The sequence below is a fragment of the Nerophis ophidion genome, linkage group LG26, assembly GCF_033978795.1.
Source record: "Nerophis ophidion isolate RoL-2023_Sa linkage group LG26, RoL_Noph_v1.0, whole genome shotgun sequence".
NCBI lineage: Eukaryota > Metazoa > Chordata > Actinopteri > Syngnathiformes > Syngnathidae > Nerophis > Nerophis ophidion.
This window is the reverse complement of record NC_084636.1, coordinates 3,829,236-3,847,314: the sequence shown is the minus strand read 5'-3', so window position 1 is coordinate 3,847,314 and position 18,079 is coordinate 3,829,236. Positions and strand designations below refer to the sequence as shown.

Below are 18,079 nucleotides of genomic sequence, written 5' to 3'. Positions count from 1 at the left end.
GGGAGACATGTTGGTGTGCCCGACTTACCCGACGCAGGGAGACATGTTGGTGTGCCCGACTTACCCGACGCAGGGAGACATGTTGGTGTGCCCGACTTACCCGACGCAGGGAGACATGTTAGTGTGCCCGACTTACCCGACGCAGGGAGACATGTTAGTGTGCCCGACTTACCCGACGCAGGGAGACATGTTAGTGTGCCCGACTTACCCGACGCAGGGAGACATGTTAGTGTGCCCGACTTACCCGACGCAGGGAGACATGTCGGTGTGCCCGACTTACCCGACGCAGGGAGACATGTTGGTGTGCCCGACTTACCCGACGCAGGGAGACATGTTAGTGTGCCCGACTTACCCGACGCAGGGAGACATGTTGGTGTGCCCGACTTACCCGACGCAGGGAGACATGTTAGTGTGCCCGACTTACCCGACGCAGGGAGACATGTTAGTGTGCCCGACTTACCCGACGCAGGGAGACATGTTAGTGTGCCCGACTTACCCGACGCAGGGAGACATGTTAGTGTGCCCGACTTACCCGACGCAGGGAGACATGTTAGTGTGCCCGACTTACCCGACGCAGGGAGACATGTCAGTGTGCCCGACTTACCCGACGCAGGGAGACATGTTAGTGTGCTCGACTTACCCGACGCAGGGAGACATGTTAGTGTGCCCGACTTACCCGACGCAGGGAGACATGTCAGTGTGCCCGACTTACCCGACGCAGGGAGACATGTCAGTGTGCCCGACTTACCCGACGCAGGGAGACATGTTAGTGTGCCCGACTTACCCGACGCAGGGAGACATGTTAGTGTGCCCGACTTACCCGACGCAGGGAGACATGTTAGTGTGCCCGACTTACCCGACGCAGGGAGACATGTTAGTGTGCCCGACTTACCCGACGCAGGGAGACATGTTAGTGTGCCCGACTTACCCGACGCAGGGAGACATGTTAGTGTGCCCGACTTACCCGACGCAGGGAGACATGTTAGTGTGCCCGACTTACCCGACGCAGGGAGACATGTTAGTGTGCCCGACTTACCCGACGCAGGGAGACATGTCAGTGTGCCCGACTTACCCGACGCAGGGAGACATGTCAGTGTGCCCGACTTACCCGACGCAGGGAGACATGTTAGTGTGCCCGACTTACCCGACGCAGGGAGACATGTTAGTGTGCCCGACTTACCCGACGCAGGGAGACATGTCGGTGTGCCCGACTTACCCGACGCAGGGAGACATGTTAGTGTTTCTGACTTACCTGATGCAGGGAGACATGTTGGTGTGCCCGACTTACCCGACGCAGGGAGACATGTTAGTGTGCCCGACTTACCCGATGCAGGGAGACATGTTAGTGTGCCCGACTTACCCGAGGCAGGGAGACATGTTAGTGTGCCCGACTTACCCGACGCAGGGAGACATGTTAGTGTGCCCGACTTACCCGAGGCAGGGAGACATGTTAGTGTGCCCGACTTACCCGACGCGGGGAGACATGTCAGTGTGCCCGACTTACCCGACGCAGGGAGACATGTTAGTGTGCCCGACTTACCCGACGCAGGGAGACATGTTAGTGTGCCCGACTTACCCGACGCAGGGAGACATGTTAGTGTGCCCGACTTACCCGACGCAGGGAGACATGTTAGTGTGCCCGACTTACCCGACGCAGGGAGACATGTCAGTGTGCCCGACTTACCCGACGCAGGGAGACATGTTAGTGTGCCCGACTTACCCGACGCAGGGAGACATGTTAGTGTGCCCGACTTACCCGACGCAGGGAGACATGTTAGTGTGCCCGACTTACCCGATGCAGGGAGACATGTTAGTGTGCCCGACTTACCCGAGGCAGGGAGACATGTTAGTGTGCCCGACTTACCCGACGCAGGGAGACATGTTAGTGTGCCCGACTTACCCGAGGCAGGGAGACATGTTAGTGTGCCCGACTTACCCGACGCGGGGAGACATGTCAGTGTGCCCGACTTACCCGACGCAGGGAGACATGTCAGTGTGCCCGACTTACCCGACGCAGGGAGACATGTTAGTGTGCCCGACTTACCCGACGCAGGGAGACATGTTAGTGTGCCCGACTTACCCGACGCAGGGAGACATGTTAGTGTGCCCGACTTACCCGACGCAGGGAGACATGTCAGTGTGCCCGACTTACCCGACGCAGGGAGACATGTCAGTGTGCCCGACTTACCCGACGCAGGGAGACATGTTAGTGTGCCCGACTTACCCGACGCAGGGAGACATGTCGGTGTGCCCGACTTACCCGACGCAGGGAGACATGTTAGTGTTTCTGACTTACCTGATGCAGGGAGACATGTTGGTGTGCCCGACTTACCCGACGCAGGGAGACATGTTAGTGTGCCCGACTTACCCGATGCAGGGAGACATGTTAGTGTGCCCGACTTACCCGAGGCAGGGAGACATGTTAGTGTGCCCGACTTACCCGATGCAGGGAGACATGTTAGTGTGCCCGACTTACCTGATGCAGGGAGACATGTTAGCATCAATACCTGTATGCATGTTGTGGTTTAAATAAGGGTGAAGGTGCTCTGCTGAAATCTTTTATTTTCTTCTTACAATACAATCCTCAAACTTAAGATGTCACCCAATTGACTTTATTCTTTCATTAAAACGGGGCCAAATTTTTTTTTTAAACCGGTCGTCGCTGACGTCCAATCAGAAGGGGCGGTGCCTGTGTAAGAGCCGAAACCAATGTTTGCTATTAAAGTCTGAACGCAAAAATGACTGACGATCATTTGAAAACTGAACTAAGATTCTCATGTCACGAACCAAACTTTCAGCCTCGCCAGGCATAATGTCTGCTTTAGCATTAGCATGCTGATGCTACATCCTTTACCAGGTGTAATGTCTGCTTTAGCATTAGCATGCTGATGCTAACAACCTTCCCCCGAACAAAACGTCTGCTTAAATAGCATGCTAAACATCCTCACCAGGTATAACATCTGCTTTAGCATTAGCATGTTGATGCTAACAACCTTTAACCGGGAATAATGTCTGCTTAAACATTAGCATGCTAATCTCCTCAACAGGTACTAACGTGTGCTTTAGCATTGGCGTGCTGATACGAACATCTTTTACCGGGTCTGATGTTTGCTTTAGCATTATAATGCTGACGATAACATCAAACATATTTTACCAGGCGTAACGTCTCCTTTAGAATTAGCATGCTAATGCAAACATCCTTTACCGGGCGTAACGTCTCCTTTAGCATTAGCATGTTGATGCTAACATCTTTTACCAGGCATTAACGTCTCCTTTAGCATTAGCATGCTAATGCAAACATCCTTTACAAGGCCAAACGTCTCCTTTAGCATTAGCATGCTGATGCTGACATCTTTCGCCGGTCGTAACGTCTCCTTTAGCATTAGCATGTTGATGCTACCATCTTTTAGCGGGTGTAACGTCTCCTTTAGAACGACCATGCTGATGCTAAAATCCTTTACCAGGCATTAACGTCTCCTTTAGCATTAGCATGCTAATGCAAACATCCTTTACAAGGCGTAACGTCTCCTTTAGCATTAGCATGCTGATGCAAACATCCTTTACAAGGCATAACGTCTCCTTTAGCATTATCATGCTAATGCTAAAATCCTTTACCAGGTATTAACATCTCCTTTAGCATTAGCATATTGATGCTAACATCTCTTAGCGGGCGTAACGTCTCTTTTAGCATTAGCATGCTGATTCTAAAACCCTTTACCAGGCATTAACGTCTCCTTTAGCATTACCATGCTAATGCAAACATCCTTTACAAGGCGTAACATCTCCTTTAGCATTAGCATGCTAATGCAAACATCCTTTACAAGGCGTAACATCTCCTTTAGCATTAGCATGCTGTTGCAAACAACCTTTACCAGGCATAATGTCTCCTTTAGCATTATCATGCTTCTGCTAACATCTTTTAACGGACGTAACGTCTCCTATAGCATTAACATGATGATAACATCTTTTCCCGGGCGTAACATCTCATTTAGCATTAGCATGCTGATGCCAACATCCTTTACCAGGCATTAACGTCTCCCTTAGCATTAGCATGTTGATGCTAACATCCTTTACCAGGCATTAACGTCTCCTTTAGCATTAGCATGTTGATGCTTACATCTTTTAGCGGGCTTAACGTCTCCTTTAGCATTAGCATGCTGATTCTAAAACCCTTTACCAGGCATTAACGTCTCCTTTAGCGTTAGCATGCTAATGCAAACATCCTTTACAAGGCAAAACGTCTCCTTCAGCATTAACATGCTGATGCAAACATCCTTTACCAGGCATAACGTCTCCTTTAGCATTAGCATGCTGACATCTTTTAGCGGGCGTAACGTCTCCTATAGCATTAGCATGTTGATACTGACATCTTTTAGCGGGTGTAACGTCTCCTTTAGAACTACCATGCTGATGCTAAAATCCTTTACCAGGCATTAACGTCTCCTTTAGCATTAGCATGTTGATGCTAACATCTCTTAGCGGGCGTAACGTCTCCTTTAGCATTAGCATGCTGATTCTAAATTCCTTTAGCGTTAGCATGCTAATGCAAACATCCTTTACAAGGCATAACGTCTCCTTTAGCATTATCATGCTGATGCTAACATCTTTTAACGGGCGTAACGTCTCCTATAGCATTAGCATGCTGATGCTAACATCTTTTCCCGGGCGTAACATCTCCTTTAGCATTAGCATGCTGATGCTAACATGCTTTACCAGGCGTTAACGTCTCCCTTAGCATTAGCATGCTGATGCTAACATGTTTTACCAGGCATAACGTCTCTTTTAGCATTAACATGTTGATGCTAACATCTTTTACCGGGCATAACATCTCCCTTAGCATTAGCATGTTGATGCTAACATCTTTTACCAGACATAACGTCTCTTTTAGCATTAGCATGTTCACGCTAACATCTTTTACCGGGCATTAACGTCTCCCTTAGCATTAGCATGTTGACGCTAACATCTTTTACCAGGCTTAACATCTCCTTTAGCATTGGCATGTTGATGCTAACATCTTTTACCGGGCGTAACGTCTCCTTTAGCATTGGCATGTTGATGCTAACATCTTTTACCGGGCGTAACGTCTCCTTTAGCATTAGCATGCTGATGCTAAGAGTTGCCCATTGAGGAGGGGGCGCTGTTAAAAACATTCCAAATAAAAGTTTGCATGTCAGTCCGCTGTCAATAAAAAAAGCCACAAAAAACAAAGCACCAAAAGGATGGCGAGCAAATCTTTTCTGTTGGGCATCTCCAATTTAAAAAAAAGTAAATTTATCGACCGTTGCCGTGGTGACGCGTCACGTAAGTGCAGGTCTGCAGTTTTAACTGCCGTTTTCAGAGGAACTGGGCCAGGGCTCGGAGCTCCGCCGGCTGAGGGCGGGGCCCCACACGCTCCAGGGGTTGAACGTGCGGGTCATCTCGGCGGAGGCCGCCGGCGACAGGTCGGGGCCGCTGAGCAGGTCCGCCAGGGTGGGCGAATTGGGCGGCGGGGAAAAATGGGGCGAGGAATACGGGGGCAAGGAGGAGTCTGTGCTGGTGGACCAGATGGAGCTGCCGAAGGTGGAGGCGGAGGTGGACCAGGACCAAGGGTTGTGGTTGTTCCCTAGGAGTGACTGAGACAAGATGGGAGACGTCAGCGCGGGCGTTCACGGCGGGCTGCGCCTGGCGGCTCTTACCGAGGTGGGGGAGGTGGGAGAGGTGGAGTTGGCGGGCCAGGAGTGCAGAGAGTCGGGGCCGGGCACCGCCCACACGGACGATGGCACCGTGATGAAGTCGGGCCGGCTCTGCTCGGGCTCGGACAGCTTCTGGAGGCCCATGTCGCTGAAGACTACAAGGAGAGAGGCCGGGGTCATGCCGAGGTCTGGAGGCCGAGGCCGTGGTCGCCGTGTGAGGCTTACCTCCTGTCAGGTTGAAGGAGTTGTTGGGCCCGAACGCGGAGAAGGAGTTGGTGGAGTGAGGCTGGGAAGTACCGCTCATGTCGACGGGACTCCACAACCCCGAGCTGCGACGCAAACACACACAACTTCACAGTGGGATGTGACGCCACAATACTCAAAATCAATCAATCAATGTTTATTTATATAGCCCCCAATGTGTGATGTGATGTGAATTATATTTATATAGCGCTTTTCTCAAGTGACTCAAAGCGCTTTACATAGTGACACCCAATATCTAAGTCACATTTAAACCAGTGTGGGTGGCACTGGGAGCAGGTGGGTAAAGTGTCTTGCCCAAAGACACAACGGCAGTGACTAGGATGGCGGAGGTAGCCCGATTTAGCCATTCCTTTACCACTTTGGGTAAGTCGGGCACACTAACATGTCTCCCTGCGTCGGGTAAGTTGGGCACACTAACATGTCTCCCTGCGTCGGGTAAGTCGGGCACACTAACATGTCTCCCTGCGTCGGGTAAGTCGGGCACACTAACATGTCTCCCTGCGTCGGGTAAGTCGGGCACACTAACATGTCTCCCTGCGTCGGGTAAGTCGGGCACACTAACATGTCTCCCTGCGTCGGGTAAGTCGGGCACACTAACATGTCTCCCTGCGTCGGGTAAGTCGGGCACACTAACATGTCTCCCTGCGTCGGGTAAGTCGGGCACACTAACATGTCTCCCTGCGTCGGGTAAGTCGGGCACACCAACATGTCTCCCTGCGTCGGGTAAGTCGGGCACACCAACATGTCTCCCTGCGTCGGGTAAGTCGGGCACACCAACATGTCTCCCTGCGTCGGGTAAGTCGGGCACACTAACATGTCTCCCTGCGTCGGGTAAGTCGGGCACACTAACATGTCTCCCTGCGTCGGGTAAGTCGGGCACACTAACATGTCTCCCTGCGTCGGGTAAGTCAGGCACACCAACATGTCTCCCTGCCTCGGGTAAGTCGGGCACACCGACATGTCTCCCTGCGTCGGGTAAGTCGGGCACACCGACATGTCTCCCTGCGTCGGGTAAGTCGGGCACACCAACATGTCTCCCTGCGTCGGGTAAGTCGGGCACACTAACATGTCTCCCTGCCTCGGGTAAGTCGGGCACACTAACATGTCTCCCTGCGTCGGGTAAGTCGGGCACACTAACATGTCTCCCTGCGTCGGGTAAGTCGGGCACACTAACATGTCTCCCTGCGTCGGGTAAGTCGGGCACACTAACATGTCTCCCTGCGTCGGGTAAGTCGGGCACACTAACATGTCTCCCTGCGTCGGGTAAGTCGGGCACACTAACATGTCTCCCTGCGTCGGGTAAGTCGGGCACACTAACATGTCTCCCTGCGTCGGGTAAGTCGGGCACACTAACATGTCTCCCTGCGTCGGGTAAGTCGGGCACACTAACATGTCTCCCTGCGTCGGGTAAGTCGGGCACACCAACATGTCTCCCTGCGTCGGGTAAGTCGGGCACACCAACATGTCTCCCTGCGTCGGGTAAGTCGGGCACACTAACATGTCTCCCTGCGTCGGGTAAGTCGGGCACACTAACATGTCTCCCTGCGTCGGGTAAGTCGGGCACACTAACATGTCTCCCTGCGTCGGGTAAGTCGGGCACACTAACATGTCTCCCTGCGTCGGGTAAGTCAGGCACACCGACATGTCTCCCTGCCTCGGGTAAGTCGGGCACACCGACATGTCTCCCTGCGTCGGGTAAGTCGGGCACACCGACATGTCTCCCTGCGTCGGGTAAGTCGGGCACACCAACATGTCTCCCTGCGTCGGGTAAGTCGGGCACACTAACATGTCTCCCTGCCTCGGGTAAGTCGGGCACACTAACATGTCTCCCTGCGTCGGGTAAGTCGGGCACACCAACATGTCTCCCTGCGTCGGGTAAGTCGGGCACACTAACATGTCTCCCTGCGTCGGGTAAGTCGGGCACACTAACATGTCTCCCTGCGTCGGGTAAGTCGGGCACACTAACATGTCTCCCTGCGTCGGGTAAGTCGGGCACACTAACATGTCTCCCTGCGTCGGGTAAGTTGGGCACACTAACATGTCTCCCTGCGTCGGGTAAGTCGGGCACACTAACATGTCTCCCTGCGTCGGGTAAGTCGGGCACACTAACATGTCTCCCTGCGTCGGGTAAGTCGGGCACACTAACATGTCTCCCTGCGTCGGGTAAGTCGGGCACACCAACATGTCTCCCTGCGTCGGGTAAGTCGGGCACACTAACATGTCTCCCTGCGTCGGGTAAGTTGGGCACACTAACATGTCTCCCTGCGTCGGGTAAGTCGGGCACACCAACATGTCTCCCTGCGTCGGGTAAGTCGGGCACACTAACATGTCTCCCTGCGTCGGGTAAGTCGGGCACACTAACATGTCTCCCTGCGTCGGGTAAGTCGGGCACACTAACATGTCTCCCTGCGTCGGGTAAGTCGGGCACACTAACATGTCTCCCTGCGTCGGGTAAGTCGGGCACACCAACATGTCTCCCTGCGTCGGGTAAGTCGGGCACACTAACATGTCTCCCTGCGTCGGGTAAGTCGGGCACACTAACATGTCTCCCTGCGTCGGGTAAGTCGGGCACACTAACATGTCTCCCTGCGTCGGGTAAGTCGGGCACACCAACATGTCTCTCTGCGTCGGGTAAGTCGGGCACACCAACATGTCTCCCTGCGTCGGGTAAGTCGGGCACACCAACATGTCTCCCTGCGTCGGGTAAGTCGGGCACACTAACATGTCTCCCTGCGTCGGGTAAGTCGGGCACACTAACATGTCTCCCTGCGTCGGGTAAGTCGGGCACACTAACATGTCTCCCTGCGTCGGGTAAGTCGGGCACACTAACATGTCTCCCTGCGTCGGGTAAGTCGGGCACACTAACATGTCTCCCTGCGTCGGGTAAGTCGGGCACACTAACATGTCTCCCTGCGTCGGGTAAGTCGGGCACACTAACATGTCTCCCTGCGTCGGGTAAGTCGGGCACACTAACATGTCTCCCTGCGTCGGGTAAGTCGGGCACACTAACATGTCTCCCTGCGTCGGGTAAGTCGGGCACACCAACATGTCTCCCTGCCTCGGGTAAGTCGGGCACACCAACATGTCTCCCTGCGTCGGGTAAGTCGGGCACACCGACATGTCTCCCTGCGTCGGGTAAGTCGGGCACACTAACATGTCTCCCTGCATCAGGTAAGTCGGGCACACCAACATGTCTCCCTGCGTCGGGTAAGTCGGGCACACTAACATGTCTCCCTGCGTCGGGTAAGTCGGGCACACCAACATGTCTCCCTGCGTCGGGTAAGTCGGGCACACTAACATGTCTCCCTGCGTAGGGTAAGTCTGGCACACTAACATGTCTCCCTGCGTCGGGTAAGTCGGGCACACTGACATGTCTCCCTGCGTCGGGTAAGTCGGGCACACTGACATGTCTCCCTGCGTCGGGTAAGTCGGGCACACTAACATGTCTCCCTGCGTCGGGTAAGTCGGGCACACTAACATGTCTCCCTGCCTCGGGTAAGTCGGGCACACTAACATGTCTCCCTGCGTCGGGTAAGTCGGGCACACTAACATGTCTCCCTGCGTCAGGTAAGTCGGGCACACTAACATGTCTCCCTGCGTCGGGTAAGTCGGGCACACTAACATGTCTCCCTGCGTCGGGTAAGTCGGGCACACTAACATGTCTCCCTGCGTCGGGTAAGTCGGGCACACTAACATGTCTCCCTGCGTCGGGTAAGTCGGGCACACTAACATGTCTCCCTGCGTCGGGTAAGTCGGGCACACTAACATGTCTCCCTGCGTCGGGTAAGTCGGGCACACTAACATGTCTCCCTGCGTCGGGTAAGTCGGGCACACTAACATGTCTCCCTGCGTCGGGTAAGTCGGGCACACTAACATGTCTCCCTGCGTCGGGTAAGTCGGGCACACCAACATGTCTCCCTGCGTCGGGTAAGTCGGGCACACCAACATGTCTCCCTGCGTCGGGTAAGTCGGGCACACTAACATGTCTCCCTGCGTCGGGTAAGTCGGGCACACTAACATGTCTCCCTGCCTCGGGTAAGTCGGGCACACTAACATGTCTCCCTGCGTCGGGTAAGTCGGGCACACTAACATGTCTCCCTGCGTCGGGTAAGTCGGGCACACTAACATGTCTCCCTGCGTCGGGTAAGTCGGGCACACTAACATGTCTCCCTGCGTCGGGTAAGTCGGGCACACTAACATGTCTCCCTGCGTCGGGTAAGTCGGGCACACTAACATGTCTCCCTGCGTCGGGTAAGTCGGGCACACTAACATGTCTCCCTGCGTCGGGTAAGTCGGGCACACTAACATGTCTCCCTGCGTCGGGTAAGTCGGGCACACTAACATGTCTCCCTGCGTCGGGTAAGTCGGGCACACTAACATGTCTCCCTGCGTCGGGTAAGTCGGGCACACTAACATGTCTCCCTGCATCGGGTAAGTCGGGCACACTAACATGTCTCCCTGCGTCGGGTAAGTCGGGCACACTAACATGTTAATATTTGCTTACATGTCTCTTGGCAAGTTTCCCTCCAATAAGTCGCTTTTGGTAGCCATCCACAAGCTTCTGGGTGACTTTTTGACCATTCCTCTTGACAAAATTGGTACAGTTCAGCTAAATGTGTTGGTTTCCTGACACGGACTTGTTTCTTCAGCGTTGTCCACACGTTTAAGTCAGGACTTTGGGAAGAAAACCTTCATTCTAGCCCGATTTAGCCATTCCTTTACCACTTTGGAGGTGTGTTTGGAGTCATTCTCAGCACTCCTCAGGGTTGTGTACTTTTCGCCCAAGCTCTTCTTCCTGTATTCAAACTGCTGCACCTCCATTCACCAGTCGGTGACAAACAGAGACTCTCTGGTGTCTGTTTGCCGTCACCTCCCCTTAGTCAAGACATAACACCTCCTTTTTCATTGTCCCATTTAAAGCAGCAGTTCCATTGGCAGCAAAACAGGCTCAGAGCATAATACTACCACCACCATGTTTGACGGTAGGGATGGTGTTCCTGAGATGAAAGGCCTCCCCTTTTCTCCTCCAAACATTGCTGGGTATTGTGGCCAAACAGCTCCATTTTAGTTTCATCTGACAGGGCGGCATAGCTCGGTTGGTAGAGTGGCCGTGCCAGCAACTTGAGGGTTGCAGGTTCGATTCCCGCCTCCCGACTTACCCGACGCAGGGAGACATGTTAATGTGCCCGACGCAGGGAGACATGTCACAAATGCCTCAAAGGACTGCACAAATCATTACGACTACAACATCCTCGGAAGAACCCACAAATAACTTGTGTAAATGCTAAATAAAAACTGAATACAATGATTTGCAAATCCTTTTCAACTTATATCTGGGGTGTTCAAAGTGCGGCCCGCAGCTAATTGTGTACCGGCCACACATTCTGGAAATGCTATTGCAAATATAAAAAATAGGGGTGGGCAAATTAATGCGTTAATTACGCGTTAACTCATCAATCTATTAACGCCGACAATTATTTTATCGCACATTTGCGCATGTTGTTTACATGCTTTTATTTTGTTAACGCCTTTTCTTAACAAGATGGCGTCACCCGGCGCCGAGGGGCTCTTGGTAAAGATGGAACATTTGGCAAAAATACCGGACAATTGTGCAAATTTCCTGGCTGGCTTACAGCGTGGTCACTCCGGGATCACTTACGACCGCCAGACAATTCTGGATGTGGATAGATCGGGCCGTTTTGGACTGAATGAGGCGTGCTTGCTAGACCGGCTAGCTAGCATGGGAATACTTTGCCGGCTACATCCAGCGGCCTGTGAAGCAGCGGAGTATATGTGTTGTCTGTCTATTTATGAATAATGCAGACCAGGAGTGTTGGCTGAGTTCTTAACGTTTGCTTTCAGAGCGTGCATATCACAACATACAAGATGCCGTCATGGCGACACAACCTATACCGGGCTACTGTACATGCTCGTCACTCCTGTTGCATGCTGGGTAGGGTAGTTCTTTTATTCCCTGGCTCATAACATCACAATATAGTACCATGTATATGATGCGTTCAGTTTATCAAAGCACCAAGCAAACAATCGGAAAATTCCCATCATATCAATTCCTAGATATGGTCATAATTATTTTAAGTGCACTACGCAGAATAAACACAACATTATTAATATTGCTACTACGGATAATTTGATCAAAAATTCCCTAAAACAGCCCACTACCTATAATATAGGTTTTTTAAACATAAGATCCCTGATAAAAAAAAAATGTTTCTGCTGTTACCTCAGAAATTGCCTGTTCAGATGTTATGATTGTGGCTCAGAGATTTGTATGTAGATTATATTTATTTTCCATAACAAACAGGATAACTTAAATACCCTGGCAGTGGCAATAAGCTCAAATGTTTGTATTTACATTTTTTGAGTTGATTTTCATCAAATATGCTATTTAACTGCTACTGTTTAACAAGGACTGATTTAAATTGTGTTTGCACAACAAATGTTTTGGCGCTTTTGTTCATGTGGGAGAATATTCCAATAAAGGTGCACTACACACTACTTTTGAATTCATTAATGGGCTTTGTGTATACAATGCAGTTAATCACGATTAATCGGAGAAATAGTGCAATTAACTTCGATTAAAATTTTTAATCGTTGCCCAGCCCTAATAAAAAAAGAGCACTTAAAAAAAGGGAAATTAGGTGAAATATAACAAGAAAAAGGTGCAATGTTGACACAAAGCTGCCATGCAGGCTGTTTTTTTTTCCTTGTCTTTCTTTATTTAGTTTTTTTGCCATTGCTCAAAAAAAAAAAAAAAAAAAAAATCCATGTTATAATTAATTTTTTTCAAGGCTCCAATTACTTCACTTTAAAATGTTTTGTGTTGTAAATATTGCATATATCGTGTGGTTGCCATATAAAAACATCCAACTTTTCTTGGACAAAAGAGCATAAGACAAACTAAATAATAGTTCAAATGTAAAATCGAAAGAGTTTGATCCTGTAACTTATGTGTTGAAAGTAAAAGAAAAACTTAATAAAAATGTATCACTTTATGAGTGGGGCACCCAAATATATCACAGTTATTACTCAAAAAATATAAAGTAATTCAAATCAATGTTGTCCTGCATTATTGATCTTTTAGGGCTTTAAGTACTAAATACTTCATATTTCATCCATCCATCTATTTTCTACCGCTTATTCCCTTTTGGGGTCGCGGGGGGCGCTGGCGCCTATCTCAACTACAATCGGGCGGAAGGCGGGGTCCACCCTGGACAAGTCGCTACCTCATCGCAGACTGCATATTTCAGTTTTACGATAAAAAAATAAGTAGTTTTGGACAGAAAAGCCATAAAACCTTTTTTTGTATTACTTTATATCAACTTGAAGTTGATATAGAGATTTATTGTAAGCGCTAAACAAAAAAATAAAATACTAATAATAATTTGACTTATTATTAACATTTTAATAACTGAGACCATTTATGGTCCCCGGGACCTTAAAGGTAAAATATAAAAAATAAAAAAAAATCCATACATTTTGTTCTGGTTTAAAAATGACCAAATATCAAAATGGCCCCCGCACATTTTCATTTTTCCATGTGCGGCCCTCAGTGGAAAAAGTTTACACATCCCTGACTTATATTAACTTGAATAGACTGCAAAGACATAATATTTAACGTTGGAACTGGTAAACTTTGTTATTTTTTGCAAATATTAGCTCATTTGGAATATGATGCCTGCAGCATGTTTCAAAAAAGCTGGCAGGAGTGGCAAAAGAGACAGAAAGTTGAGGGAAGCTCATCAAACTCTTATTTGGAACATCCCACAGGTGAACGGGATAATTGGGAACAGGTGGGTGCCATGATTGGGTATAAAAGCAGCTTCCATGAAATGCTCACTCGTTCACAAACAAGGACGGGGCGAAGGTCACCACTTTGTCAACAAATGCCTGAGCAAATTGTTTAAGAACAACATTTCTCAACGAGCTGTTGCAAGGAATTTAGGGATTTCGCCATCCACGCTACGTAATATCATCAAAAGTTCAGAGAATCTGGAGAAATCACTGCACGTAAGCGATGATATTACAGACCTTTGATTCCTCAGGCAGTACTGTATCAAAAAGCGACTATGTGTAAAGGATATCTCCACATGGGCTCAGGAACACTTCAGAAAACCACTGTCAGTAACTACAGTTGGTCGCTACATCTGTAACTGCAAGTTAAAACTCTACTATGCAAAGCCATAGCCATTTATCAACAACACCCAGAAACGCAGAAGGCTTGGCTGGCCCCGAGCTCATCTAAGATGGACTGATGCAAAGTGGAAGTGTTCTGTGGTCTGATGAGTCAACATTTCAAAATGTTTTTGGAAACTGTGGATGTCGTGTCCTGTGGACCAAAGACGAAAAGAACCATCCGGACTGTTTTCGGCGCAAAGTTCAAAAGCCAGTATCTGTGATGGTATGGGGGTGCATTAGTGCCCAAGGCATGGGTAACTTACACATCTGTGAAGGCACCATTAATGCTGAAAGGTACGTACAGGTTTTGGAGCAAAATATGTTGTCATCCAAGCAACGTTATCATGGACGCCCCTGCTTATTTCAGCAAGACAATTTCAAGCCACGTGTTACAACAGCGTGGCTTCGTAGTAAAAGAGTGCGGGTACTAGACTGGCCTGCGTGTAGTCCGGACATTGAAAATGTGTGAAGGCTAAAATATGAGGCAGGAGACTGTTGAACAACTTAAGCTGCACATCAAGCAAGAATGGGAAATAATTCCACTTAAGGGACTTAAGGGACGGCGTGGCGCAGTGGAGAGAGTGGCCGTGCGCAACCCGAGGGTCCCTGGTTCAAATCCCACCTAGTACCAACTTCGTCACGTCCGTTGTGTCCTGAGCAAGACACTTCACCCTTGCTCCTGATGGGTGCTGGTTGGCGCCTTGCATGGCAGCTCCCTCCATCAGTGTGTGAATGTGTGTGTGAATGGGTAAATGTGGAAGTAGTGTCAAAGCGCTTTGAGTACCTTGAAGGTAGAAAAGCGCTATACAAGTACAACCCATTTATTTATTTATTTACTTCCCATTATTTATTTCCCAAATGTGTCTCCTCAGTTCCCAAACCTTTACAGAGTGTTGTTCAAAGGAAAGGCCATGTAACACACTGGTAAAAATGCCTTTTTTGCAATGTGTGGCTGCCATTATATTCTAACTTCATGATTATTTCCAAATAAAGTTTTTTAATTGGAAGTTAAATATTGTTTATTGAATGGATCCCCATTAGCTGACGCCAAAGCGACCATTGGTCTTCCTGGGGTCCATATAGGAGCATACAAAAAAAAAAAATACAAAGAATAAATACATTACCAAACATTATACAACAGAAAAGTACAACATAAGATAAAAAAGCTAGATTCAAGTCATGTGGGCAGCTGCAGTAGGTGTATCTTCAAAGCTTGAATGACAATATACTTTGTAAGACATTAATGTGAGATGGCAACCCATTCCAGAATGATATACTGTACATCTATACATGACTGTATGTTTGAGGAGATTAGGGGCAGGGAGTGCCAAATAGCCATTGCGAGTGTCATGCATATGTGTGTTAGTCAGAGGTGGGTAGAGTAGCCAGAAATTGTACTCAAGTAAGAGTACTGTAACTTTAGAGATGTATTACTCAAGTAAAAGTAAGGAGTAGTCACCCAAATATTTACTTGAGTACGAGTAAAAAGTATGTTGTGAAAAAACTACAAGTACTGAGTAACCTGTTTGTTTAATGACGACGGCAACTAGTAATGCACAAAAACATAAAAATAGCAATGAACAAATTCACAGCCAGGAATATCTCTTAAGCAACTAAAACAATAATATATATTAAATAATATATATTTGGTTTTACACTGTCTTGAAAAAAAATGTGAAAATTAATTTTACCTTTGCAACCTCATTATACTGTTGGCTGAATTTTATATTCATATATGTAAGTTTTTCAATACCCGACCTATTTTTTGTGCCTTTAAAAAAAGATTTAGAACTCTACATTCAAACACTCTACCTCTAACAAGCAAAAAGCTGTGAAAACAATGATGCTGTGTTCCAAATTTAAGTTATTTACTGAGATTGAGTGAGCCTATGACTTTGCGCTTTGTTTATTTTATATATATATATTTTTAGCATTCTATTTTAGTTTCTTTGAATTTACAACCCCCTGGCGCTGTTTTGTACGATTTTTATACTGTTTCTGTACTTACTTTGATTATTATTTTCAACTGTTTGTAAATGTTGAAATTTAGAAATAAAGGTTTATCAAAAAAAAAAAAAGTGCAGTTAATCATGTGACCGCCTGGCTCTGTTTGATTGGTGAAACGGAGTCAAACGTCACCAGTGACGGCATTTGATTGGTGAAACTAATAATAATAATAATAATAATGGATTAGATTTATATCGCGCTTTTCTATTGTTAGATACTCAAAGCGCTCACAGAGAAGTGGGAACCCATCATTCATTCACACCTGGTGGTGGTAAGCTACATCTGTAGCCACAGCTGCCCTGGGGTAGACTGACGGAAGCGTGGCTGCCAGTTTGCGCCTACGGCCCCTCCGACCACCACCAATCATTCATTCACCGGTGTGAGCGGCACCGGGGGCAAAGGGTGAAGTCTCCTGCCCAAGGACACAACGGCAGCGACTTTGATGTCCATAGGTGGGAAGCGAACCTGCAACCCTCAGGTTTCTGGCACGGCCGCTCTACCCACTACGCCATACCAGTGACTGCATTTGATTGGTGAAACGGAGTCAAACGTCACCAGTGACGGCATTTGATTGGTGAAACGGAGTCAAACGTCACCAGTGGCTGCATTTGATTGGTGAAACGGAGTCAAACGTCACCAGTGGCTGCATTTGATTGGTGAAACGCAGGCATGTGATAGATCCTACTTTGAAGGTCTGTCTGACAAACCAAAACAAACAAAGCGTGCATTAACAGATCGATAAAAATCGGTAGCGAGCTGAATGTAGATAAATGGACCGGAGCAGAAGTAGCGTTTCTTCTCACTCAATGTATGTTGCATTAAAACTACTCTTAAAAGTACAATTTATCCCACAAGTTACTCAAGTAGATGTAACGGAGTAAATGTAGTGCGTTACTACCCAGCTCTGGTGTTAGTTGACTTTAAAAACTGTTTGTAAAAGTCATCTGGTGACTGATCTAACATGGCAGTTCTAAACAACATGAGGAGACTACAATGTATGAAAGTTAACCAGTCTAACCGCTCTGTTCTGAACAAGTTTGTTAGTTCAGGTCAGACTTAGTCATAGCAGACCATATTATAGGACAGTAATGAAGATGACAGACAACCAAGAACTGTATGACTTTAGTTAGAGCTGGGCGATATATCGACATACTCGAGATATTGCGGGTTTGTTAGAAAATGACTATATGGTGATATTGGAGTATACGCTCTCACGCAGTTGCTTTTCGCTGCGGGCATTACACTACAGGCTCTTCTCACGCTTTCTTTTCTCTCCTTCTCACAGAGACATAAAACAAGCGTACTTTCTTACATCGTTCACCATACGTATACGCCCTCGCGGAGCAGAGAGGTAGCGGCATGGGTAACGTTAGCTGTGGTGCGAGTGGTAATACGAGAGAAAGAAGGTGCAAATATGGTAACAGATGAAGGAAGAATTAATTCCCAAGAAAAACAGCAGGGGGTCCATCATCTGGCGGTGGTTTGGCTTCAAGCGGGAAGATGTCGAACAGACAACCCTAATTTGTCAAGTGTGGGGCAAAAGCGTTGCTACAAAAAGTAGCATTACTGCTAATGTGTAGCCTCATTTGAAAAGTCGCCCTGCTAGAGAATGAAGAGTGCTTACTCCGCATGTCAACATCTCCGTTCGGTGCCACACCATAAAAATGTCGGCCGAGGCAACCATTTCCACATCAACACCATATGAAAATAAATAGTCAACAGAAGGAGATAACATCCACAGGAACCTACCACATAGCGAAGGACATACACTATTTTATTTCCTATTTTGCAGCTCATTTTTATTTGACACTTATTGAAATAGCTTGTGTGACATCATGCACAAAAGTGCACTTTCTTTTAAACTATTTTGCCATTTATATTAACATAAAAAACTAAGTTTTCTGTGACAAAAAAAACCAAGAAACTTAAAAAAATAAAAA

At 48.1% G+C, this 18,079-nt stretch overlaps 1 protein-coding gene across 2 annotated transcripts in view; it reads right to left on the bottom strand.

The window, feature by feature from the left end:
- Positions 1–2,545: 2,545 nt before the first annotated feature.
- tmem131 (transmembrane protein 131) overlaps positions 2,546–18,079 on the bottom strand; it is a 72,433-nt gene continuing 56,899 nt past the window's right edge. For both annotated transcript variants that reach the window (XM_061887986.1, XM_061887985.1), the window contains exons 34-36: positions 5,898–6,001; positions 5,676–5,827; positions 2,546–5,612 (exon numbers count right to left, since the gene is read on the bottom strand). In XM_061887986.1, the coding sequence (XP_061743970.1) occupies positions 5,322–5,612; positions 5,676–5,827; positions 5,898–6,001 (547 nt within the window). In that variant the 3' untranslated portion in view covers positions 2,546–5,321. The remainder of the gene's footprint in view (positions 5,613–5,675; positions 5,828–5,897; positions 6,002–18,079) is intronic.